Below are 27,086 nucleotides of genomic sequence, written 5' to 3'. Positions count from 1 at the left end.
GGTGTGCGTGTGCCTGCTTCTGTGACCAGCGCAGTTTCAAGTCTGCTACACGTCCAGTGATTCCAGATAGGCTCCATAGACACCGTGACCCTGTAGTGGTTACAGACACTCAGTGACTGAAAAACACTGTACATTTAAAGGATGAAAAATTTGATTCCAGGGATAATCCACATCCTTTTAGTGTGCATCTGTCACATATCAGGTCTGACCTCAGTTGTTTAGTCAGGTTTCATATCTAATGTTAAAGTGAATATAAGTGACTTTAGCTGTTTTTGTAAAGTGCAGTGAGATGTGTTTACTGCTACAGTTTATTAAAGCTCATTAAATCTAGGAATGTCAACTTCATGTGGCAGCATTCAGATTTAAAATGAGTGATTGTTTGGCATCACTCTAAATCTGAGAGAAATAGTTTTTGGGTTAAACATGTCTTTGTAAAATATCATTAACAGAGCACAACCAAGAAATAAACACATACTCTGCCACTATAAATAGAAGCTAAAAGTAGCCAGACTGAAGTTTGATCTGACTGTACATCATGCTAATGTTTATGAAGAGAACAAACACCATCCAAACACAATCCAATGTAGAAAAGTACTCATAGAAATAAATGTTTTACGGGGTCTAACTTCAGTTGATTAGCAAAGTTTCATAAACAAAGTTAAAGAGCCCCCTCCCTCTCTCCTCCTGAGTCTTATAGCACACCCCTGCTCTCTGTCCTTTATCTGCTCCTCCAGCTGCTCATCTCTTCACTCAGCACAGAGAGTCATCACACACTGACAAGATGCTGCCAGCACTCTGCACTCTCTTCACTGCTCTCTCATGTAAGATTTCACAACACTGGAGCTCCTCAGCATTTACCTCCATCTAATGTGAGCATCAACTAATGTAACATGGATGCTGCTTTTATTGCAGGTGTCAGTGGTGTGACTGTGATGACCCAGAAGCCCCCTGTTCTCACAGCCACTAAAGGAGAGAAGACCACTCTGCACTGTAACCTGGGGTCTGTTAAAAATTATCGAGCTCTGTGGTATAAACAGGTTCCAGGAGGGGTCCCACAGTTTGTGTTAAGGAATTATCATAGCTGGAGTTCCCCGAATATGGATCTGGCTTCTCGTTTCCTAAATTCACATCAACACACTCATCTCAGTCTGATTACACTTTGATTATTGATACAGTGGAGGTAGGAGACTCTGCAGTGTATTACTGTCAGACATATGACAACTCTGCTAAAGAGTGGGTGGCACTACTCTACTGAAATGGCAGAGGAATGTTTAACATTTTAAATTTGTTTACATTTATTGAAATAAATATATCCGCATTAAAAGGCAGGCAACAAGAAAAACAATTTTGAAAAGAAATGTTGATTAAATACGCAGTCACACAGCTCCAGGGGCCTGGAGTTTGTGGGTTCGATTCCCGCTCCGGGTGACTGTCTGTGAGGAGTTGGTGTGTTCTCCCCGTGTCCACGTGGGTTTCCTCCGGGTGCTCCAGTTTCCTCCCACAGTCCACAAACACACGTTGCAGGTGGATTGGCAACTCAAAAGTGTCCGTAGGTGTGAGTGTGTGAGTGAATGTGTGTCTGTGTTGCCCTGTGAAGGATTGGCGCCCCCTCCAGGGTGTATTCCCGCCTTGTGCCCAATGATTCCAGGTAGGCTCTGGACCCACCACGACCATGAATTGGATAAGCGGTTACAGATAATGAATGAATGAATGAATGAATATTGATTAAATACATGATTTCTTATTTGTTATATTAAAATCTAAAATAGAAATGCTTCTATAATGCTTCTATAATGCTCTTTAAACAAATCAAATTGTTATCACTAAATGAAAATCATTGGATGTCATCTATCAATATGACACTTCTGCAGTGTCTTACATCTTTTTCCACAACAATGACCATAAAGGACTGCTCTCTGGCTGCTCTCTGTCTGCTCAGTCAGGCTGAAGATAAGCTTAAACAATTCATACCTCACGTACTTTTACTGGAACAATATCAGGTTAGAGAAGCTCCCTGGAGCTGTGTGACACTACCTGCTGCACCACCGTGCTGCCCTATTTATACCATTATTTCCCCTATTTATTAAAATGGACAAATTATGGTATTATGTTTTTTTTTTTTTAAATACTTTAGTTTTATACAACATTCTGTTTCTAAACATGCAACATGTACACAGCTTTTTGTTAGTAGTGTTCACATACAGTAAAACCCAACACTGAAATAAAGTAAAGAGTAAATACATGATATAATAAATAAATCAATAAGGTCCAGAGAGGAGACTTAGTTCAAACTGATTTCTCCATCTGACTGAACACATTTCTCATCTTCAGCAGAAAAGTGAACCGTGGAGTGCAGGTCTCTTGAGCTGAAAGTGGGAAGAAATCCCAGGAGAAAAGAGCTGTGGAATTCCCAGAAACTGAAACGGGATGTGGAAGGACTCAGTGCTGATCACAGACAGTAGAAGAGAGAGCTGAAGCTACTTTCACTTCTGAAACTGAGGAGGTTATTGTACGGGTGACAATATGAAATGAAGCACTGTGGTATTCGGACAAGGAACAAAGCTGTTCGTCACCGGTAAGAAACTCTTCTCTTTATCTACACTTCACTCATTTAATGTTTCAGACTCAGCTTTAATACAAACTGCTGCAGCGTCAGAAACAATGTACTATACATCATTGTGACTAATGGAACACAGAGTGTGAAACATTTAACATTACAACAGTGCTTTTAATTCTAGTTGTGTTCCTTAAAGTTATATTACATTGTCTTCTCCAGAAGGAGAGGTGAATATTTGTGAACTTTTATTACAGAATTGTGAAAAGAATGTGTGCAGATGAAATGAACACAGCTTAAAAATCTACAGTTAATAGAGAATATGGTACAATTATTGTCCCTAAATAACGTACTGAATATGTGACCGTTTTTCTGAGAGCACTTTATAACACAGAATAAGGATTTTATTTGTCTTGTTGTTTATTGTTTGATAAAAATGATTGATAGAGATTTAAACTTGGAGACAGACATGAAATAAAGGATGATAAACAGTCTATAATTTCAGAATCTAAACCTGTTTTGCTCTGTTGTGTGTTATGGTTGCTGATAAATATGTAAACAGTTTTCTTATTTCAAAACTATGCTTTAAATCAGCTGTTGCTGAAGTTACATTGTTCTATATAACGTCTGCTGCAAATGTTTGGGTGCTACGTTCTGTTGATTTTCTAACTGAAAATAAGTTCCAGTTCTCTACAGAGAACACACATCTCAGATTTTAAAGTCACTAATTATCTGCTGGATTTAACACATATTACAAGGAAAAGGACATAAATGAGGTCTGAGTAGAATTTGGGCAGTATCTTATTGTCTACAAAATAAATTTAAAATAATTTAATGTTGTGCCTTTCATACTGAAGACTGGGCCATAATTGAGTGTGTGTCTTTAAAATATTCCTGCTTATATTTACTTAGAGTATGAAAAATAACATCAGCTGAGCATTTTAAACTTCTGAGAAAAACTGTTACAATTTAAGCAAAACATGCTGAAAGTCAGAAAACAAAAATGCTTTTTCATGGTGTCTCCCTGTAATCCTCCTCACTGTAACACCATATAGAGTTTTATTAAATGTATAGGTGTTTACTATCAGGACATCATTATACGTTCAATAACAGCCAACAGTCAATCAAACAGTCTTTAATTCTCATTGTTTGTAGTGTATTAAATCATGTCTTTATCTGTTTCTCTGATCAGACACTTCTGCCCCGGCCCCTGTTCTGACCCTCTTCCCTCCGTCCAGTGAAGAGCTGAAGTCTAACAAAGCCACTCTAGTGTGTGTGGTCAGTGATATGCCCACTGGGTTTGCCGATGTGAGCTGGCTGGTGGACAGTAAAGCGGTCAGCAGTGGAGTGAGCACTGGCTCTGCAGAGCAGCAAACCAATAAGAAATTCAGACTGAGCAGCTTTTTGACCATTGAGAGGTCAGAGTGGGAGAAAGATAAAGACGTAACGTGTCAAGTGTCTTCTGCCTCAAAAACCGCCAGTAAAAAGTTGAAGAAGTCTGAATGTATCGTCTGAACCTGATCACATCTGATGCATCTTCACTCTTTTATTCTTCACAGTAACAGAGCTTCATAGAAACAGTAGTTTAATGTGTAGCGACAGAACGCTGACGTCATTAACAAACACTGGATCATCTCCTGCTGACGTAGTCATTTATCTTTTCTGTTTTATAACATGTTTGTTTGCTGAAGTTTAATAAAATGCATTACTAAAGAAACTGTTGTTCATTTTTCATGGTGATGGAGAGTCCAGTATAATGTTTTAGATATTAATCAGAGACCTCAGCAGCTTAATGAAACACATGTAAAAATAAGAGTGAGAATGACTAAAGGAGTGAAACATGTTTCTACAGGATTATAAAATGATAAGATTATAAACTGACTGTAGAGTGAAGAGAGATATGGACATTCAGCTACACTGAGATGTTTTGAAACCTGTGGTCACTGATAATGTCACTGGAAATGAAAAATAATGATCTAAAGCAGATCAGAGTCAGTGGTCACTGTCCTGACAAGTGCAGTACAGAGAGTGAATTCAAATGTCAGGCTCCAGTGAGAGATTCAGGTCCTGAGGCTTAAACTACACTCAAAAAGAGCCTGAAAGTCTTCAGAACGCTATACTGAACAGTTACCGCCACTCTCACAACAGATACACAAATTAAAAGAGAAAGACCTGTAGGTGTCTTATGGCGGGGGGGAATAAAGCGAATGTAGAAAAGGGGATGTGCAGTGAACCCGTTGCCACCCGTAGACGGGGACCCGTGGAACATTAGTGGCCATCTGTCCGCAGAAGAGTGAACTGCAGTCTTCTGCAGTCCAAAGAAGAAGGCATCTACATTTTACGTGTGGGCATCAGAACTAGACGTAGGAGCTATTAAAGAAAATGTCCTTGTCTGATGAATCCAATTTCTGCAGAAAAAAAACAGCCTAGCCACCTCAAGTTGGTTGACCAGTTTACCTCTTGACCAGCATAGGGTAGTTTTTGTTTAAGTTTGATGGTTTAGCCTGTCTACAAACATTATCAACCTGAACAACCAGTAAGACCAAGCTGGTCAGCCAACATGACCAGCACCTGGTTGACCAGCATGACCAAAGTGATCGACCATCACCATCAGCAAGACTGAGCATGACTAAAAAAGGAGCTGGTTAGCCAACTAGTTTACCAGCATAGGGTATGTTTTAACCTGATGAGCAGTTTTTCAACCACCTTGACCATCAAAGCTTAGACCATACAACACCTTGAGTCATACAACGTTTGAGTCAGTACTATGTAAATAAACTCAAAAGTGTTTAAGATATAATCTATTGATATAATTCTAGTTTATGGTGTGAGTCCTTCCTCTGCCCCCTCCTTCTTACAGCATGTTTTCTGTCCGTTAAACACAGAAACTGATACATAAGACATTGACACACACTGAGGATACACCTGCTCAACACCAAGTTGATATTTTAGCTCTATGCAAATTAATGAGCTTCTGTTTCTTATTTTAAGAGTAGAAACACTGTAAGTGAATGTAATTAATGATGTGCTTTTTTCCCCTAAAGTATATGAATATTTCCAAACTTCATGGTAACAAATATATTTATTAATAAAAATTATTCTGAAATAAACATAAATGCAATAATCAAAAATAAACATTTGATATAACAAAGAACTGAAATGCATAAAGATGCCTACAATAGATCATTTTAGTTAATAATAATGAGCTAGTGTCCAACAATGACGTGGGTATTTAGTGAAAGCTGGATTCTGCTTTTTTGGCAGCAACATCTGATCCTGAAAAATTACAGATGAAGCGTTTATAAAGAAAATAAACAAAAAAAATCCTGTTTAACAGCAGACATTCATTAACTACCTTTTAATTTAACATTGTTTCATTTTCTCTGTGTGGATCCTGTTAGTTGTCTTTATTTATTTATTTACTTATAAAAACATTTTTCATTATTTTAACATCTAACAGAGTCAATCAATATAAAAGAACGTATGCAGATACATTATTGCATTAATATGTTATTAAGACACCGAATTCAAATCGCCAACAGAGGTCGCTCTCCGCCCTAGAGTGGCTAATCAAATTGTGGGTGTGTCTATAGAAGTCACATGATACTGCTAAGTTTTTTGTTTTTTGTAACTACATTTCACAAGTCGCTCGGCGCCCGTCTGAGTCCGGCTTCGCTCCGCTCGACTTCGGCTCGCTCAGAGTGCTCTTGGCTTTGAAGAACCAACTAGGTTTCTCAACGATGGTGGTTAAAATTTTGAGTCTGAGCTTAGTCATTTTTCAGGGGATTGGTGCAATGCACTCTGGCCTCAAAGGAGCAGAGAACTAGACAAATTTGCCTCAGCCGCTCAAAAGAGCAGAACGTGTCAACAGTGGGTAGTCCTAGTTGGACCTGCCCACACTGGGCAGAGCTTAAATCACGCAAGTCAGAAACTCTTCCAAACCACACTCAGAGAAAGAGACAGACTGATTTTCAGCCACGTTTAATATGATAACCTTTCCTATCAGATGACTAAAGTTCTCAAAGATGGTGAAGAAAAGGTGTAAGCTCTAAGTCCCCCCTTTTTTGTTTTTAAAGTCACCATGAATGAAAAGAACAGACATCTGTGGTCCTATTTAAGACAGCTAATGAGGGAATCGTGTGATCCTGCTAAGGACGTTTTTTCATGAATGTGGTCTGTGGTCCTATTTAAGACACCGATTTCAAATGGCCAACAGAGGTCGCTCTCTCGCCTAGAGTGGCTAGTCAAAATATGGGTGTGTCTAAAAGAATCATGTGATACCTCTGAGGTTTTTTTTTTTTTTGAAATTTCAAAAGGTCAGGGCCCTGCTCCGCGCCGCCTGAGTCCGGCTTCGCTCCGCTCGCATTCGGCTGGCTCAGGATGCTTTTGGCTTCGGGGAACCAATGATTTAATATGATAACCTTTCCTATCAGACAACTAACGTTCTCAAGGATGGTGAAGAAAAGGTGTAAGTTGTAAGTCCCGCCTTTTTTTTAAAGTCACCATGAATGAATGAAGAGAACAGACATCTGTGGTCCTATTTAAGACAGCCAATTCACATGGCAAATAGAAGTGGCTCTTTAGCCTTCAGTTACTAGTCCAATAGTGGGTGTGCCTGAAGGAATCATGTTATACTGCCATGGGTTTTTTTTTTTTAATTAAATTTCTCAAGGTCAGGGCCCTGCTCCGAGCCCGCCTGAGTCCGGCTTCGCTCTGGCTGACCCTACTCTTCTTTCAGGGGATTGGTGCAATGCACTCTGGCTTCAAAGGAGCAGAGAACTAGATAAATTCGGGCTGTTCAGTTTGCCTCACCCGCTCATAACTCCTCAACTCCTTCCAGGATGCTGTCAAGTGCTTTTTATAATTTGCCTGTAACGCCTCATTCCCTGACACCAGCATGGAGGCCATTTGTCTGATTCGGCACTGCGCCAAATATGTCTCAGACAGGCCCCAGGTCAGACCTCAGTTTATAACACATTTCAATTCAAGTGCGCTGTCCTCAGAATCTGTATTTTTACATATGAAATATTCTTTTTATATTTTATCTCAAGTCAGTGTGTTTATTGCACCAGAATAGGCCCTTTTCATGGTTTTAAATTCTCCTCAGGCTTAAAATCAAGCGGTGGGAAATGTATTCTTAGTTAAAGTTATTAGGAAAGAATGAATAGTTATTATTATTATTATAGATGTTGAAGACTTCTGCCCACTTTTGCCCATCATTGTTTCATTCTGGAATATAATCTGTATTAAAGTACACAGAGGACAGAATCTCTTTCTTTTTAAAGCTTGAGCTTGCCCTGTGCATCACTTATGGTACAGTATTAAAAGCTTTAGGCTTATGTGTGTGTTAAGTGTGGATTAGAGAAGTTAACCTGCAGGATTCCTTGGTTGCCAGATTGAGAGAAACCCCAGCTGATCTATAAATATGACCCAGTCAAAATGGGTTGTTTTGTGCCATATTAAATCTAAATTAAATCTTCTGTGTTGCCAAGCATTTAAAAACAACACAAATTATGACATGAATGTAGCTCCAAAAGACCGTGTGTGGGTCTGAGGCTGGTTCCCCATTCTCTTTGAACTCTCTTGCATCATCAACCGGTGCAAACTGGATGTCAGAACCAGGTCAATGGCTCCTACTACCTTGTGTTTATGTGCTGGTGGAGCTGGATTATTTTAACTTTGGGGTTGCTATAATAACTGACAACGTACATGACCTTAATCCAGTATGAAAACTGTGTAGTTTATAGTTTTCTCAGGCTGCTAGCATTAATTACTGAGTGATTTGAAGGCAGACTGAATCCTCAGCAGTCAGGTTTCAGTCTGTCAGTAAAGATATGACTCTGTAATGAATTTGGTTTGTGTGCAGTGAAGGATATTTATTTATTTATTTTGTCTCAAAATCAAGCTTTCTCAGCAATAGCCATTCCATTCCATTCCACCACTTGCTAAATGAATAAAAGACACAGAAAAACATAGCCATGAGACAGGTTTATTGTTGTTGAGTGTCCTGTATTGTAAGATTGAACATCTTGGAATCTGTAGAAATTCCACACATACTTTATCTTGTACCAGCCGTTTACATTACAATTACGTTACATTAAAAAACCTCCTGTTGGAAAATTAATCCAGTGCTAGTGCTTAAGACTTATAACTCTATAATATTTAGCTTAAGGGTATTGCTCTAAACTGCATTGTGCTAATGTAGCTTGCCTTGCTAAAAGTTCAAGTGCTACATTTAATCACTGTAGTATTATGAAACTACTGTACCAACATTAAATTAAGTCTGAATGAAGAGCTAGTAGATATCAGGCCACCTTATATTCCCAGGAACAGAAGAAGGCCTGTTGTGTTCCCCTTTGATAAATTCGATAATGCCCTGAAATACAGTTAAAGTGGAGCTCAGCTGTGGTAAGTGCTAACTGAGTGTGTGTGTGTGTGTGTGTCTTCCTCAGGGGTTTGAAGTAATGAAAAACACTGGTGGCAAGACTTATTCCATACTGTCTTCAGGATTTTTGACAACATGAAGCTGCCAGAGCAGAAATCTGAGGTAAGAAGGCAGCTGGTGTTTATAAATGACAGAACATTATGCAAGTGGAAATACAAGGGTTTGCCCTGAAAAAAGCAGTCTTTGCTTTGAGGAGCAATGAAATGAGACATGTACAAATGAAGGTAAACAGTATTCTTGCAGTTTATTTGGCTTGCATTCAGAGCCGTGAATAAGCTAATTTCTTTGCAGAAAGCAGAGTGGATGACAACTACCTGTAACCATGCACTTTACGCCATTTGCAACGTCTTCACGCAATACTTTGAGTCTCTAAGCGACGTTCTACTGGATGAGATACTCATGCTCTCAGCTTTACTGGTGTGTCCAGCAAGGTGTGAATCTCATCAACACACACACAAAAAAAACATGGAGAGGAACTGAAGAACATTACAATTTGGTTAGTTGATTTCAACAATAATTATTTCCCGTGCATCTTATTTTAAATTCACTCTGTCTCTAACATTTTAAAAGTGATTTATGGATTTAGAGCAAAAATGAATTTTCAGGCAATTAATGCATTCGTGAGTGAATGAGTGAACAAATGTGGGAATTAATTAATTAATTAACAAAAATAAGGTATTAAGGTAAGAATGAATGAAGAAATGAATGGAATGAGTTAGAAAATGAGGGAATGAAGGCATGTGTGAATGAAGCAATGAAAATATTGTGAAAGAGGAAATAAATGTATGAAGCAATGAGAGAATGAATGTATGTGTGAATGAGGGAATTAATTTATGAATGAATGAAGCAAAGTGTGAATTAATTGACTAAAGAAGGAAATTAATCAATAATGGATGGATGAATTAATGAATTAAAAAGGGAAATGAATAAATGAATGATGTTCATAATTCTTTTACTAAAAATAATTAATTAAATTAAAAAATGAATTGTATAATTTTAAATGAAGGAATTACACCTTGGATTATTCAGAATGATCTATGCTTCATGCTCTACACACGTCTTATTCTTTAACAGATAACGAGCAGCTGGCCCGGTCAGGTACTAACTGTCTGGAGAATGTGGTCATTCTGAATGGAGAGAAGTTCACACCAGAGACTTGGGACAAAACCTGCAACTGCATGCTGGACATCTTCAAAAGCACCATCCCACACCTGTGAGTCCTCCTTTCTGCACAGATGTCAAATCAGGTCTGCTGTGAGTCTGAGAGATCTGTTCTTTTTAAGGTGGATTAGATTATGTTTATTCTGTCCTGCTCCCAGGTTGCTGACATGGCGACCGGCAGGTGGGATTCGAACCCACGCGTGCAGAGCACAATGGATTAGCAGTCCATCGTCAGGCATACTTTACTTTTTCCACAGCTCATTTATGAAAACAGATGTATCATTCATATAGCTGTTGACAGTGTTGCTGAAACAGAATTCTCCCATCATTTCTGCTTATCTTGTCATCTATCTTCCAAAATCTTGATAAAAAAACAATTTACATGGGCTCAAAACAGCAATTGCAGAGAACCGTAGAACATATTATCAACACGTCAACCGCTTTGTAACAGAGTGATGGGGATCCAACATAAGACGGAGCCCTCGATGTAATAGCTGTGCACTAACCCATCAAAGATTATTTTTTCAAGTAAACAAACCCCTTTAACTGCAGCTCGACGAGGGTGGGATTTGAAACCACGCCTGCAGAGCACAATGGATTAGCAGTCCATCGCCTTAACCTCTCGGCCACCTCGTCCGGCATACCTATGATTTGCCACAGCTCATTTATGAAAACAGATGTATTATTCATATAGCTGTTGACAGTGTTGCTAAAACAGAATGCTCACGTAATTTCTGCTTATCTTGTCATCTACCTTCCAAAATCTTGATAAAAAACAATTTACATGGACTCAAAACAGCAATTGCAGAGATGCGTAGAACATAATATAAACGCGTCAACCTCTTTTTAACAGAGTGATGGGGATCCAACATAAGACGGAGCCCTCGGTATAGTAGCTGTGCGCTAGCCTGGTCACAGAGTATTTTCACAAGTGATCAAATCCCTTTAACTCCAACTCGACGAGGGTGGGGTTCGAACCCACGCGTGCAGAGCACAATGGATTAGTAGTCCACCGCCTTAACCTCTCGGCCACCTCGTCCGGCATACTTTTGACGTGCCACAGCTCATTTATGAAAACAGATGTATTATTCATATAGCTGTTGACAGTGTTGCTAAAACAGAATGCTCACGTAATTTCTGCTTATCTTGTCATCTACCTTCCAAAATCTTGATAAAAAACAATTTACATGGACTCAAAACAGCAATTGCAGAGATGCGTAGAACATATTATAAACATGTCAACCTCTTTGTAACAGAGTGATGGGGATCCAACATAAGATGGAGCCCTCGGTATAGTAGCTGTGCGCTAGCCTGGTCACAGAGTATTTTCACAAGTAAACAAATCCCTTTAACTCCAACTCGACGAGGGTGGGATTCGAACCCACGCGTGCAGAGCACAATGGATTAGCAGTCCATCGCCTTAACCTCTCGGCCACCTCGTCCGGCATACCATTGATTTGCCACAGCTCATTTATGAAAACAGATGTATTATTCATATAGCTGTTGACAGTGTTGCTAAAACAGAATGCTCACGTAATTTCTGCTTATCTTGTCATCTACCTTCCAAAATCTTGATAAAAAACAATTTACATGGACTCAAAACAGCAATTGCAGAGATGCGTAGAACATATTATAAACACGTCAACCTCTTTTTAACAGAGTGATGGGGATCTAACATAAGACGGAGCCCTCGGTATAGTAGCTGTGCGCTAGCCTGGTCACAGAGTATTTGCACAAGTAAACAAACCCCTTTAACTCCAACTCGACAAGGGTGGGATTCGAACCCACGCGTGCAGAGCACAATGGATTAGCAGTCCATCGCCTTAACCTCTCGGCCACCTCACCATTGATTTTCCACAGCTCATTTATGAAAACAGATGTATTATTCATATAGCTGTTGACAGTGTTGCTAAAACAGAATGCTCACGTAATTTCTGCTTATCTTGTCATCTACCTTCCAAAATCTTGATAAAAAACAATTTACATGGACTCAAAACAGCAATTGCAGAGAACCGTAGGACATATTATTAACACGTCAACCTCTTTGTAACAGAGTGATGGGGATCCAACATAAGACGGAGCCCTCGGTATTGTAGCTGTGCGCTAGCCGGGTCACAGAGTATTTTCACAAGTAAACAAACCCCTTTAACTCCAACTCGACGAGGGTGGGATTCGAACCAGTTACAGGTCCAGATAGGACAGCATTTGGATCCGGACCTGGACTGTGGTCTGCATAGTTGTGACCCCTGATATAAAGTGTATTAGTTTGTAATCAAATTCTACATTTTTTTATATTATTTTTGGTATATCCTGAGTTGATGGGACCCAGAGTGATATCTTTTCACAGGGCCCCTAGCAGAACCCCTGCCCTCATTAGTACATATTCAGTATCTTTAATGAGAGAACATAATTTTACCATATTCTATATTAATTATAGATTTTAAGGGTTAGTTTGCCCCATTCAAAACTCACTGATTTTTTCACTATCCTGATTCCTTATGTGGGGTTCGACTAGACCTGCTGCAGTCCACACTAATGAACTAAAGGGATGTGTCTGTCAAAACAGAAACGACAGCAGCTACAAAGTGTGAATTTAGTTTAGGTAAGAGGTTTAAGTCACTGTCTAGGTGAATTAATTTTTTAATTAGGACTAAAAATCCAGGACCGCAAACACCTGACCACCCCCCTGGCTACCACTACCACCTTCCCCCTTAGCTGGGAAGATGTATTCCTTTTTGTGGTTATGGAAGTGGCCATGCTACCAGCAGATTCCATCATCTGGCAAGCAATGTTCCTTCTCTGATTCTTCAGGTTTCTGAGGTGATCGAGGTTCATATTGGTCATCTCATGCCACTGGTTCCACATTAATATTCATATTCATATCTTTCAAGAAGTGTCTATCATCCAGAACTGTTTTCCAGTCTTTCTTTTGGAAGGGGTGCAGAATCTACTCTATAAGGATTAATCTTTTGATTTTCTCTTTATTAACCAATCAGCACATCATAATATTAAGGGACCCAAAGAATTTTGTTCAACATACAGCCTTGTGACATTGATCAGGGGAGTGTGAGAAGGATTTAAACTCTCATGTCAACACACTCTCTTCTAAGCCTGTGTTGCATGACTTTGTGGGGGTTTGAGGCAGTGGCAGGCCCCGAGGCAGTCCAGTAAAGTCACAGCTGCATACACAATCCCAAATACAGGATTGTGTTTGTAACTAATACATTTTTTTTTTGTTTAGCTCATCAATTTCATTGAATGTTGACCCTACTGACCAACTCTTGGCTCATTAAAGTTTTATGAGCTCATTGAGAAGGTTTATTTGTCAGTGGGAACTAGGTGGTGCTGTGCTTACCTCACATCAACCTGGCTAAGATAAAAATTTACTGCAGATTATTTCTGATTAAATCCATGTTCCAAATGAAACATTGATTGTATGTGACAAACTCACTGGCATCCTTTTGAGTAAGTACAAATGATTTGATTTTTGAGCAATGGTAAAATGATTTAGTTTGATCAATATAGTAGCTGAAATCCAGAGCTTGATTAATTTGTGTTCATATATTTTAGAGGGTCAGGTCCTTAACAGGAATTTTGAAAAGTCTGCCATTTGTTTCTCTGATATAAATTGTAAATTAACTAGATTATTTGATTGACAATATTTACTACGTCTTGTTTTTTTTTTACTTAAAACCCAATCTTTTTTTATTTTCCTAATCACCTATTGTCCTGCACTGGGCTTAGGCTAGACAGTTTCACAGTATTTTATAAATTGTAGTGAATTGCCTGTTCAGTAATACAGCACTATTTCTAAAAGCACTCTATTGGCTTTGCCACATTTGACACCAACTCTCCACGTCGGATATGAGACGTGGCTGTGAAATTTGAAGAAAACAAGGTAAACATAACTCACCTCGATGGAGCTGTGGATGTAAAGGGGTTTGGCTACTCCCTTCAATAACTGCAAATGCACCTAGAAATTTTACCATGACCAGATTTGGATTGTGACGCTACCACAGAGGGGTGGAGCACATGATGTCCATGTAGCTCTGCTGGGCACTCAAAGTTGTTATCGACACAAACAAACAAAGTAACCTGAGTGCCCCCTCCCCAGATCACCACCTTAACGTGGTGGAGGGGTTTGTGTGCCTGCGTGAGCCTAGGAGCTATGTTTTTGGGGGCAATAGCCCCTGGTAGGGTCTCCCAAGGCAAATTCGTCCTAGGTGATGGGCCAGACAAAGAGTGATCCATAAAGACAAGGATGAAGAGATTAAAAACAGGGACACAGCTTCCCTTGCCCGGAGTAGGGTTACTGGGGCCTCACCCTGGAGCCAGGCCTAGGGGAGGGGCTCCTTGGCGAGCACCTGGTGGTCAGACTGTCCCTCATGGGGTCCGGCCGGGCTCAGCCCAAAGGAGCAACATGGGTCCCCTCTCTCATGGGCCCACCACCTGTGGGAGAAGTAGTAATCCGGGTCTGGTGCATTGTGGATCAGGTGGCAGCCGGAGTCAGGGGCCCTGGCATTCTGATCCTCGGTTACTAAAACTGGCTTTTGGAACATGGAATATAACCTCTCTGGTGGGAAAAGAGCCTGAGCTGGTGCGCAAGGTTAAAAGGTACCAGCTAGATATAGTTGGGCTCACCTCAACACACAGTATGGGCTCTGGAACCCCTTGAGAGGGGCTGGATGCTCTTTCACTCTGGAGTTGCCCAGGGTGAGAGGCATAAGGCAGGAGTGGGCTTACTCATAGACACCCAGCTTAGCGCCTGTACGTTGGGGTTTACCCCAGTGGACGAGAGGGTAATCTCCCTGCGCCTTCGGGTTGGGGAAAGGGCTCTGACGGTTGTTTGTGCTTATGCACCGAACAGCTTTTCAGAGTACCATGCCTTCTTGGGGACCCTAGAGGGGGTGCTGGAGACCTGGAGGGGCGTGATTGGGAGGAACGGCCCCGCTGATCTGAACCCGAGTGGTGTTCAGTTATTGGATTTATTTGCCCGTCACAGTTTGTAGAAGAAAGGCTCCGAGAAGTTACTGGCAAACCATCAGGTGACTCAGGAGGGGAAAGAGGGTTTCCACCAACACTGTATATGGTGGGGTTGGGGAACTGTTGACCTCAACTGGGGACGTCATTAGGCGGTGGAAGGAATACTTTGAGGATCTTCTCAATCCCACCAGCATGTCTTCCTTAGAGGAAGTAGAGTTTGGGGACCCCAGGGGGCCTGTCTATCACTGGGGCTGAGGTGGACGAGGTGGTAGGAAAACTTCTTGGCGGTAGGGCCCCGGGGGTGGATGAAGTTCACCCCTGGTTCCTCAAGTCTCTGGATGTTGTGGGCCTGTCCTGGCTGACACGTCTTTACAACATCGCGTAGACATCGGGGGCAGTGCCTCTGGACTGGCAGACTGGGGTGGTGGTTCCCTTTTTTAAAAAGGGGGATCGGAGGGTGTGTTCCAACTATAGGGGGATCAAACTCCTCAGCCTCCCCGGTAAGGTCTATGCGGGGGACCTGGAGAAGAGAGTCCGACTGATAGTTGAACCAAAGGATCCATGAGGAACAATGCAGATTCCGTCCTGGTCGTGGAACACAGGACTAGCTCTTTACCCTCGCTAGGATCCTAGAGGGTGCGTGGGAGTTTGCTCAACCAGTCTACATGTGTTTTGTGGATCTGGAGAAGGCATTCGACCATGTCCCTCGGGATATTCTGTGGGGGGGTTGCTCTGGGAGTATGGGGTACTGGGCTCTTTGCTACGAGCCATCCAGTCCCTGTATGAACAGAGCAGGAGTCTGGTTCGTATGGCTAGTAGTAAGTCAGACTGATTTCCAGTCAGAGTTGGACTCCGTCAGGGCTGCCCATTGTCACCGATTCTGTTCATAATTTTTATGGACAGAATTTCTCTGCGTAGCCAAGTGGCGGAAGGTGTCCGGTTCGGTGGTCTCAGGATTCCATGTCTGCTGATGTGGTCTTGTTGGCTTCATCGAGCTGGGCCCTCCAGCTCTTGCTGGACCAGTTTGCAGCCGAGTGTGAAGGGGTAGGGATGAGGATCAGCACCTCCAAGGTCGGGTCCATGGTACTCAGTCGGAAAAGGGTGGCTCTCTCCAGGTTGGAAGTGACATCCTGCCTCAAGTGTAGGAGTTTAAATACCTCGGGGTCTTCTTCACGAGTGAGGGAAATAAGGAGTGGGAAATTGACAGCCGGATCGATGCAGCGTCAGCAGTAATGCGGGCTCTGTACCTGGATCCTAACATTTATGTCAATAGCTTCAATATCTGTTTCAGTTCACCAGATTACACAGATATGTGTCAAGTGTTTTCATCACATACCTTGACCAAGCCTTACAGGAAAAGATGCATTGGTCTGAGACTGGACAAAAAATATGGGAGAATAGTTTTAGAGTTGTCTGTCTCTTTATGATGCAGCAGCCTAAACTGCTGTTATCCAATATCAAACACACATTCAGTATAGTGTAAGTGCTATGTGTGGAATGCTAGGGCTCTGCTTTCCAAGGGTGAGGGGTTGAAAGGGTCTGAAGGCTTAGGGGCCAGAGTGGCCAAAACAAAGTGAATGCTTCTTGAGAAATGTACTCAGCTAAGGTTGAGAAATATTGTTGTCAACTTGGAGGAAGTGTTTGAGGATAAAATTATGTTAAAGAAAAACCTCATATACTGTGATAATACTGTGTATTAACTTTGTATTATGAATAAATGCTAAAGTGGTTTTCACCCAAAAAAAATTGGGGGATAATCTGACAGATGTCCAATGTCCTGTAATAAGAGTATTAAGCAGTATTTAGCCATTGATTTGTACTGGCAAACCATAATGCTCTGACAAAATATCTGAGATTATATATTTATGGATATTGATATTTACACATATAGGCCAGTACTCTCTATCTCACTCTCAGTCACTCAATATTTTTTTTTCTTTTTTGTTCATGTGTGTGTGTGTGTGTGTCTGTCTGTCTGTCTGTGTGCTTGTACATTTGTGTGCAGTGTGGTATGTGCATGTGTGAAGCGCAGACACAGTGGGTCTCTAAGAGGTTAGGGACAGGGGGCTGTGGGCCTCAGTATCCCAGCATGAGCTGAGCTTGGGAAGAACACACTAAAAAACAGAGTTTTTTCATATATTGCCATTGGTATTGTAAATACTTTTTCCATGTATCAAACCTTTATTTTATATTATATAATTTTTATTGACATAGATCTTGTAATATTTTTAAATGCACCTTAATGTATTTTGCATTATGAAATTAAACAACAGAGAATATCATCAAAAATCATCAAAAATACAATGAAATAAGAAAAAATTAGCAATTCCCAACAGGTGACAGGTCTGAACTAGTTTAGCAGACAAACCCTTATATTAAGGAACCATGTTGTTGCAGTCCATCCAGAATATGAACTGGCCTGAAATCAGTAAGGTATACTAAGAAAAAGAAGCATGGCAGAATGGCACCATGTTCCTTCAAAGCCTTTATGTACATTACACCATTAACTGTGCCTTCCCAGGTGTACAATTTATTCATGCTATGCACACTAATGCACCTCAATACCATCACCGGTGCTAACTTTTGAATCGTGTGCTTATAACAAAACTGACGGGCCCCCTCCTCTGTAGCCCTGAGGATGCAGCCACCTAAACTGTCTTAAAATGTTTATAACGCCTCTATGCAGTATGCAGACAGACAACACCAGGCACCAATATCTTTGAATGAAAAGAGACCTTAAAACTGAAGGTCAAATTGCATTTTCAAAAAATATTTATGATCACTGATATATGTTTACAAAAGCCTCATGAATACATTGCTTTTGACTTAACAATACACAAATACATTATGATTTTGGCAGTTCTTGCTACTCTCCACATAGAGGGAGGGCTGCCCCACAAATCTCCCTTATTTTCAAGATGTTTCAGTAAGATGATAGGCTCTTCTTGTTGGTGGGCTGGATTTTATCTGATAAAAGTTGCAGTGTTAAGCGTTTCAAAAATTTCTTAACATATTTCAGCTAGGGACTTGTCTCATTTATAATGTCTCATATAGAGCATTCATGATCTCCAATTTTTATGTCCAACATTCCCACCCAGAGAGTACAGCTAATTAAGCTTCCTTGGACTCCTGGCCTTAGATGGCTGAGGTATCTGTTGTGGCAATGATGATAGTGCCAATGCTTAGACAGCCTGAAAACTCCAAAACAAATGACTTTTTTGTACAGTGGAGAAATAAAACACTGTCAATTGTGTTATATATATATATATATATATATATATATATATATATATATATATATAGAGAGAGAGAGAGAGAGAGAGAGAGAAAGAGAGAAAATTCTTATAAGAAAGTATTGTGTTTGTGAAAGTGTGTGCCAATGTGTGCTTGGGACTGCAGGTGTTTCAGGTTTGAGTGATACCCAGCATTTAAAATATCTACGAAAAAAATGGCACAGAGTTTAATGAAACACACACTTAATAGTGTTGCTCAAAACATGAAGAAAGACTGCTCCCGTTTACTTAATGGCTTCTGCATGTTTCTATTTCTTCTATATGTATGCACATAATCATTTCCCTGTGTGGTGTCCATAAGCCCCAGAGGCCTCAGCTGAGCACTTCAAGGTTAATCGTGTGCAAAGAGCCACGCTACATGACATAATAACCCTTTGTGTGATGACTGCTTGCACCACAGGTTGCACCTTTGAACCCGACGACCCAGAACCCAGAAGCCCCTACACCTGGAGTTAATTTCCACATGTCTGACAATGACAGAGGAAGAATATATTCTGTAATAGTGATTGTGTTGACTTGTAGTATTGCATGCCAAAATGTTACAACTAAAAACGTATTAACTTTTAAAGCAAGTTTACCAGCTCTAGTCTAAAATAATAACACAGATTACCCAACATCATACCAGCAATAATCAGCATCAGGCCAGTATAGCACTAAATCAAACAGCATTAACCAGCGCTAAACCAATAATAATACAATGCATTTTACAAATGTTTAAAATTACTAATAGAAAGGAATAAGAACCATAACAAGCACTCATTGCTGTTACTTTTAAACAGCATTTGCGCCAGTAAAACTGTCAGAGCCACACACGAGGTCAGCAAAGAGTTAAAAGATGTTGTACGTCACTCAGGTACCAGAGCTTAAACGCCAAATGGTAAATCATTTGAGACGGGATATAATCTCGGCTGTATTTTGCATGAAATTTGCTTGGAAAGCTGAAGGGCGTCAGATAATAAGTAGTAGGTTTTGAAACACCGCAACCTAATCTCAGTGGATTGTTAAAAGCTGTTGGAGCACCGACTTCTCCACAACACTCTGTAACGCCAGGCGCCCCTGTTGGAAAGCTATTGTGAGCGCTGGCATTTACTTTTCACTTGTTCTGAGCTCGAAACAAAGACGCATCTACTTCAGGACGGCGCCCCCCCCGCCCCCCACTGCGCTGCACTTGCCAGTTTGCCTCCAAGTGTCGGAGATGTGGTGGATGCTGTTTCCCCGCTGGATCTGGTTCTTGTTTGGGCAGCTCTGTGTCCTGCGACTGGTCAGAGCTATGACCATCTCCAAAGTTGTCTATTCCCACGCGGGCATGTGTCCTAATGAGATGAATCCCAACTTGTGGGTGGACGCCATGAGCACCTGCATGCGCGAATGCGAATCCGACCAGGTGAGTTAGCCTCCGGCTAAACCTTATTTACCTCTCTTTAAAACTCTCACTAGACGAGACGTTAAAGCCGTTAATGTACATGGCATTAAAAACGATGGTTCAATGCCATGCACATTAACGACTTTAACGTCTCGTCTTATAAAATGGAACCTTTATAAAAGCACATATAAAATTTTATTTCTGAGTGGAATTCAATTTTTTGGGGGGTTAAAGATTTTTTAAAAGTACATAAATAACTACAGAGAACGTACTTCTCATAAAATGTGGTCGTTATAAAAGTACACTTAATATATTATTTATATTCCACATTTAGACTATATAAACATTTTTTAAGGGGTTTGAGGGGAAAAAAGTTATTTTGGTCATATCTTTTCAAATTTTATTTACACACGACTGTAGGTAATTCTGATGTGAGTTCAATAATTTAAATGAAATTCTATACATTGATTAAAGAGTATGAACATTTGTAAAGCTATTACAATGTGGGGTGGGCTGTATGGGAAACGGTTATATTCTGAAAAATGCTTCATGGTGTTTAGCACAATATTTTAGTATCAACTGAACTAGAAATTGTGACATAAACTCAAGGTGTAAACATTTACCACTTAATCTACAGAACTAAATCCAGTTAATGCCCAAAATAAATGTTCCTGTTTGTAATTAAACATGACGTTTAAAATGATAATGTCTGATAATATTCAAGATATGTTGAGAGTAGTTATTGTTTTTTATATATTTATACAACATCTAATACTGTCGTCTTCTTCTCTTATTATACCTTCATAAGCCTTTAATGACAACATGTACTTTCACAAATATCCAAAATTTCAAGTGAATATTAATATAAAATCACCCCAGATATATGAAGCTTGTTGCAATTAGTCTTCATGTCATACGTTAATGTCAGTTGTCGTGAAAACTTATGTAGGTTTGATGTACACTGTATTGCCAAAAGTATTCAGTTGTCTGCCTTTGCACACATGTGAACTTAAGTGACATCCCATACTTAATCCATAAGGTTTAATATGATGTCAGCACACCCTTTGCAGCTATAACAGCTTCAACTCTTATGGGAAGGCTTTCCACAAGGTTTAGGAGTTGGACAAGAAGGCCTGGCTCACAGTCTCCATTTTAATTCATCCCAAAGGTGTTTCATGGGGTTGATGTCAGGATTCTGTGCAGGCCAGTCAAGTTCTTCCACACTAAACGCACTCATCCATGTCTTTACAGACCTTGCTTGGTGCACTGGTGTGCAGTCATGTTGGAACAAGAAGGGGCCATCCCCAAACTGTTCGCACAAAGATGGGAGCATGAAATTGTCCAAATTCTCTTAGTATGCTGAAGCATTAAGAGTTCCCTTTCACTGGCGCTAAGGGGCTGAGCCTAACTCCTGAAAAACAACCCCACGCTATAATCCCCTCTCCACCAAACTTTACACTTGGCACAGTGCTATTAGACAAATACCATTCTGCCCTCAACTGCCAACCCAGACTCGTCCACTGGATTGCCAGACGGAAAAGCATGATATTTCACTCCAGAGAAAACATTTCCACCTCTTTAGAGTCCAGTGTGGGTGTGCTTTACACCAATGAATCCAACACTTTGCATTGCGCTTGATAAAGAAAGGCTTGGATGCAGCTGCTCAGCCATGGAAACCCATATTGTGAAGCTCTCTATGTATTGTTCTTGGGCTAATCTGAAGGCCACATGAAGTTGGAAGGTCTGTAGTGATTGACTCCGCTGAAAGTTGGCTCAGTTGAGGTCGTTCCCTATTGCTTCCATTAAACTGTGGAATATTTAGCAAGGACATTTCATGACCGGAGTTGTTTCACAGGTGGCATCTTTTCACAGCACCATGCTGCAAATCACTGAGCTCCTGAGTGCGACCCATTCTTTCATAAATGTTTGTGGAAGCAGTCTGCATGTCTAGGTGCTTGGTTTTATACTCTTGTGGCCATGGAAGTGATGGGAATGCCTGAATTCAATGACTTGGATGGATGAGTAAATACTTTGGGCAATATAGTTTGTCTTTATAATTGTAAATCTACAGTAAATCAGCAACTTGCTAAAACAATGTATATCCAAAAATATTCAATAGTCCAATACGAGACTGTCTAAATCACTATAAAAAACATGATTTATGAATGATGTAGTATTTTTTTACACTGCTTAATAATTTTTTTAACACTTACTCTGCTTGATGACGCATTGCTGATGGACCATATTGTTATTTTCATGCCCTCTAGGACTGTGAGACATTTGAGAAATGCTGTTTAAATGTGTGTGGGGGCAAGAGTTGTGTGGCTGCACGCTATATGGACATAAAAGGCAACAAAGGACCAGTGGGAATGCCAAAAGAAGCCACTTGTGACAAGTTCATGTGCAACCAGCAAGGATCAGAATGTGACATCTGGGATGGACAGCCAGTGTGCAAGTGTCGTGATCGCTGTGAGAGGGAGCCACGCTTCACCTGTGCCTCCGATGGCATGACCTACTATAATAAGTGCTACATGGATGCAGAGGCCTGCTCTAAGGGTGTGACCCTCACCGAAGTCACTTGTCGATTTCACCTCATGTGGCCCAACACCAGCCCTCTGCCTGAGGAGACCACCATGCATCCCACCACAATCAGTTTGGAGACTACACCTGTGGACATCCAGCGTCCCACTATGATCAGCAATCCAGCGCACAACTTTGTGTTTGTTGGTGAGACGGCAAGCTTCTTGTGTGAAGTTACTGGTAAACCCAAACCAGAGATTACCTGGGAGAAGCAGGTGGAGGGGAAGGAGAATATGGTTATGCGGCCTAACCATGTACGTGGCAATGTGGTAGTTACAAACATTGCCCAACTTGTCATCTACAATGCCCAACTTCAGGATGCTGGTATTTATACCTGCACTGCTAAGAATCTGGGAGGAACCGTACAAGCTCATTTCCCATTGTCTGTCATCCATAGGGAGCAGGGCAAGGATGACATCTATAAAAATTCAACTCGACTACCTGCCGAGGAATGCCTGAAAGCCCCTGACATGGGTGACTGTGGAGAGGAGAGCATCAGCTGGTACTATGAATCCAAACGCAATAACTGCTTCACCTTTACCTACAGCCAGTGCAACAAAAACAGGAATCACTTTGACACATATGAGTCATGCATGCTGAATTGTGGAGCTGAGCTGGCTCACCCCTGCTCCCTGCCCAGCCTCCAAGGACCCTGCAAAGCGTATGAACCACGATGGGCATACAACCATCTTCTTAAGCAATGCCAGTCTTTTGTCTATGGTGGCTGCGGTGGCAATGAAAACAATTTTGAAAGCAAGGAGGCCTGTGAGGACATGTGTCCCTTCCCTAAGAACAACAACTGCAAGCTGTGCAAGCCGCGGCAGAGAATGGTCACCAGCTTCTGCAAGAGTGACTTTGTGATCTTAGGCCGGATGACAGAAATGACAGAAGACCAGGACTCTGGCCACGCACTCATCACTGTTGAGGAGATCCTGAAGGATGAGAAGATGGGCTTGAAGTTCTTTGGACAGGAGCCGCTGGAGGTGACACTGCTCAACATGGATTGGAACTGCCCATGTCCCAACATTACTAATTCAGAAGGCCAGCTAATTATAATGGGGGAGGTGCATAATGGCATGGCAGTGCTGCAGCCTGACAGCTTTGTTGGCAGCTCCAGCAGCCGCCGTGTACGCAAGCTCCGCGAAGTCATTAATAAGAAGACATGTGCCTTTCTTAAAGAGTTTGGCAACACACAATAGTTGCAAGCTCACTGTGCAATGTAATTCCCATGCTTTGGACTCCTGATGGTACCAGTGCCATTTTCTGAGCTTCCTCTTTCTATAAAACCGAATAAGCTACAGGCATTATTTGCATTTTTTTTAAATCATCAGTGTTATACATCAGCACTTGGATTATATGAACTAACAATACAGAGACCTCAGTTAAATACACATTACAGAGAAGTCCATGTACCTATGGATTTATATTTCCTATTTACATGATTTTTCTGTAGTCTGAACATACTGTTTTTTAAGCACTTATTTTGTACAAAGTTATATATACAAACACTAAATTTGACTGAAATTGTATCAGTTGCTTTATATTTAATCTTATGCTTATGCTCATTACAGGATATTCGTAATGTCTTAAAGGCAGTCACTTAAGCTAAGTTTCACTGCCTTCAGGTACCCAGGTTATTTTGGTAACATAGTGGAGAACCTCCAGAATTTCCATAACTGTTCATATGTACACTTGCAGTTTTCTTGTGCTCCTGGCATGTTCAGTTTCATGTTCTTGCACCTTGTAATTACATTTTAGTCAATTTACCCTAAAACTTGATTTATTGATATATATAAATTTTATGCTTATTTATTTTACCATCCTAACTTTTCAAACCTACCATGAACTGAATTATTAGGTAGTCCTAAATATGCTTTTAAAAGGATGATTTGTCAAAATTGTTATTGATATTAACAAAATTACTGGTTTTGTAGCTTGTTTGCAGATGTAAATAACATATATGTAACATGATAAAAAGGAATAAAAGTGATTCAAATTCCCCGTTTACAGCTCTATTCCTTTATCCACATAGTGTTGAGTTAACATGCAAATTTTTCAGCTCATGCACAATGGGTTTTGCCTGTGCTTTGTGAAGAGGGGACATTTTATGCTGGATCATTCCCTCCCCTTTTTCTCATTCCTCCATTGTTGGTCATTGCTGGCCCTTGTACTTGAACGGGTCACATTCCAGCTGTACGGTGGTGGGAGTTAGAAGGGGGAGGTTGTTGAGGGGGCCGAGGGGGGCCAGTCTGATCCGTGTGTTGTGTCTGGGTCTGGGGCTCTCTCATCTCCCGCCGACCTTTCATGTGAGTGCCTGGGCTCTGGCGGCTGAGCACCCTGCTGCCTGGCCCTCTCATCTTCTCGGCCTAACTCCAGCCATGCCGTGACACAGCGCTGGCGGGGAACCTGTGCGCACACACTTATACACATGCGCACATTCTCTATGATTTGTAAAACAGTGTTTTGAGCTCTTGACTTGAGCCGGATGGGATGGAAAGAGAGGGCCAATATATGCTTGTTTTCCCCGAGGTGGGCCTCTGATGGCGGCAACCTCAGCCTGTTCAATGAGGCCCTGGTCCATGACCCTGTAAGAGGCTAATGAAAGGGATGGGGGAAGGGGAGAGGGAGAGAGTTCATTAAAATTGTTGACAAGTGTCAAGTACAGCAGTCAGGCTCAAGTTCACTGGTCACTGACAGCTCATACTAACAAACGCACCATTTTCCCCCTTAGCCCTGGTCTGCTTGTGTTAATTATGAACCCTTAAACATGACTATAGCAAGCTGGGTGGGTCATGTTTTTACTTGTGTTAATCTTAAAGAATTTGATGTTCCCAATGTATGTATGTACATATATATAAACGTATTTAGATTAGATGTTTATATGATTATTATGATTAGTAAGATTAAGATTAGTTGGCTTACTGCATGTGTGTGTGTGTGGAGAGAGAAATTTCTCTGGCAAATAAATACTCAAGCCTTTTCAACCCTTAGAATATAGGAATGCCCTGTTACAATGAAGGATATGCATTTAATCATTCGCAAAGTGCTTGTATTATCACACAACTATCGAAATATGGGGGTTTTTTTGTTTATATTTTCCATAAATGCATTAACTTACCTCAGAAATGGGCATGTTTGCCACACTGACATCTGCTGGCTAACCTGAGATGAGCACTGACAAATAATGACATGAACATGCATGAAAATACATCATTCTAAAATCAGTCAAAGATTTCCTTGGCAGCATACACTCAAACATACTCCAGGAGGTGTTTGAAGTCTCGTCTCTTATATCCTCCAGTATTTGGACAGCCAGTATTATGATTTCTCCAAAACAATTTCCTAGCCATGGAGGAGAGGATGAGCATTAGTGAGAAAAAACATACGTATTTAGAGTTTCTGGACACAGCCGGTATTCCAGAACATAGTAAAATGACTATATGTGCATGGTGTGGTGACATTAATGTCTAATTGGATAATACACCCCCTAGGACCAGCTAACTGTACCTCTAGTTAAACTTGAAAAATATTCACAAGTGGTTTGGAGAGGAAGAGAAGCTGAGGGCTGGAAGGAAACCAGTCCACTGTGCTGCTCACAAATCAAACAAGTAAGTCACAGGCTGTTTCTGAATGTATGGCTCTTTTGGTGCCAAACTTACATTCTGATATTCAAGAAAAAACAAAAAGCCAAAATAATATACTCAAAGTACTCAAATGTTTTTCTTCAAAGAGGATGCATCAGTTCATGATTTGCCAGCGAGAATAACCTTAAATCCCATCACTTACTACAGCATCACAAAGGAATTCTTGCAAGGTGACGTCTCATGAACACAAGTCTATTCTTCATGTTCTTGCTACTGAGAAACAATCCTAGATACATTTTTTCCTAGTAAGATTGCAGCATGAACATTCTTCAGTACATAGACACATCATCTGTGCCTATAGCATTGTGGAACCTGAGGGGCGCTGCAGAGGCAGAACCAAAGACAATAAAAATGGATCTTTCACAGTTTAGGAATAAAGTTTAAGTGAGGCTGGTGTATTTCATTTCTACACTGTCAGAAAAACTCACTGTCACTGTGGTGGTAACTTTTGCTGTTACTGGGTTGGTACATATTCAGTACCTTTAATTAGAGAACATAATTGTACCTTATTCTGTTAAAATTAGAGATTTTTTATTTTTGGGTGGTGGGCACATGACACCATAAAGTCTATCATAGTTCTTTTAGACATAGTTCTTATTTCTGTGTCTATGACAGGTCATGATTTATGTGCCAGCCACTGACTCATCAATTTATTTGTTGAAGGCTGTGTTGCTGGGCAGAATAACAGTGCTCTGAAATAATAATAACAATGTGCAATTATTTGTCATCCTACAATCAAAAGTGTCTTCTGCATTTAACCCATCTGTGGCAATGAACTGCGGAGCAGTGCCTTGCTCAAGGGCACTTCAGCTGGGGATGTTCCCACCAGCCTTGGGGCTTGAACCTTCCGCTACCAAGCAAATTAGGCAAAGACTGCCTGAAGAGTGTGAGCTTTGAGGTGGTGCAAAGACTTTAAAATGTTTTGTGTAATACAGAGGTCAAATTTAATATTAATGGCTATAAGGTATAATAAACTGTACGAAATAGGAAGCCACCATAGTACGAATAAAACTATGAAACTACAAAAAAAAATATTATCTGTGATCAGGTTAATATATTATAT

At 40.8% G+C, this 27,086-nt stretch overlaps 1 protein-coding gene, 4 non-coding genes and 1 pseudogene across 5 annotated transcripts; 2 read left to right on the top strand and 4 right to left on the bottom strand.

Annotated features, from left to right (window-relative positions):
• Positions 1-766: 766 nt before the first annotated feature.
• LOC136665116 (immunoglobulin lambda-1 light chain-like) lies at positions 767-4,085 on the top strand (annotated as a pseudogene).
• Positions 4,086-10,714: 6,629 nt separating this feature from the next.
• Positions 10,715-10,796, bottom strand: trnas-gcu (transfer RNA serine (anticodon GCU)). Its single transcript has one exon. It is a non-coding gene; the product is annotated as a tRNA-Ser (tRNA).
• A 321-nt stretch (positions 10,797-11,117) lies between these two features.
• On the bottom strand, positions 11,118-11,199 carry trnas-acu (transfer RNA serine (anticodon ACU)). The gene has a single exon. It is a non-coding gene; the product is annotated as a tRNA-Ser (tRNA).
• Positions 11,200-11,520: 321 nt separating this feature from the next.
• trnas-gcu (transfer RNA serine (anticodon GCU)) lies at positions 11,521-11,602 on the bottom strand. Its single transcript has one exon. It is a non-coding gene; the product is annotated as a tRNA-Ser (tRNA).
• A 321-nt stretch (positions 11,603-11,923) lies between these two features.
• On the bottom strand, positions 11,924-12,005 carry trnas-gcu (transfer RNA serine (anticodon GCU)). The gene has a single exon. It is a non-coding gene; the product is annotated as a tRNA-Ser (tRNA).
• A 7,626-nt stretch (positions 12,006-19,631) lies between these two features.
• wfikkn2a (info WAP, follistatin/kazal, immunoglobulin, kunitz and netrin domain containing 2a) lies at positions 19,632-24,220 on the top strand. Its single transcript, XM_066642832.1, has 2 exons — positions 19,632-19,820; positions 22,067-24,220. Exons 1-2 carry the CDS (start codon positions 19,632-19,634, stop codon positions 23,576-23,578), a joined length of 1,701 nt encoding a protein of 566 aa, XP_066498929.1. The 3' UTR covers positions 23,579-24,220.
• Positions 24,221-27,086: the final 2,866 nt, after the last annotated feature.

This window comes from Hoplias malabaricus, chromosome 13 (genome assembly GCF_029633855.1).
Source record: "Hoplias malabaricus isolate fHopMal1 chromosome 13, fHopMal1.hap1, whole genome shotgun sequence".
Classification (NCBI taxonomy): Eukaryota; Metazoa; Chordata; class Actinopteri; order Characiformes; family Erythrinidae; genus Hoplias; species Hoplias malabaricus.
The sequence above is the reverse complement of the archived record's forward strand: the minus strand, read 5'-3'. Positions and strand labels throughout refer to the sequence as shown.

Bases quoted from the DNA above. Each gene is read 5' to 3' on its own strand.
- wfikkn2a (XM_066642832.1), top strand. From the start codon at position 19,632: ATGTGGTGGATGCTGTTTCCCCGCTGGATCTGGTTCTTGTTTGGGCAG. The intron at 19,821-22,066 runs GTGAGTTAGCCT...CATGCCCTCTAG, and splicing joins GCGAATGCGAATCCGACCAG to GACTGTGAGACATTTGAGAA.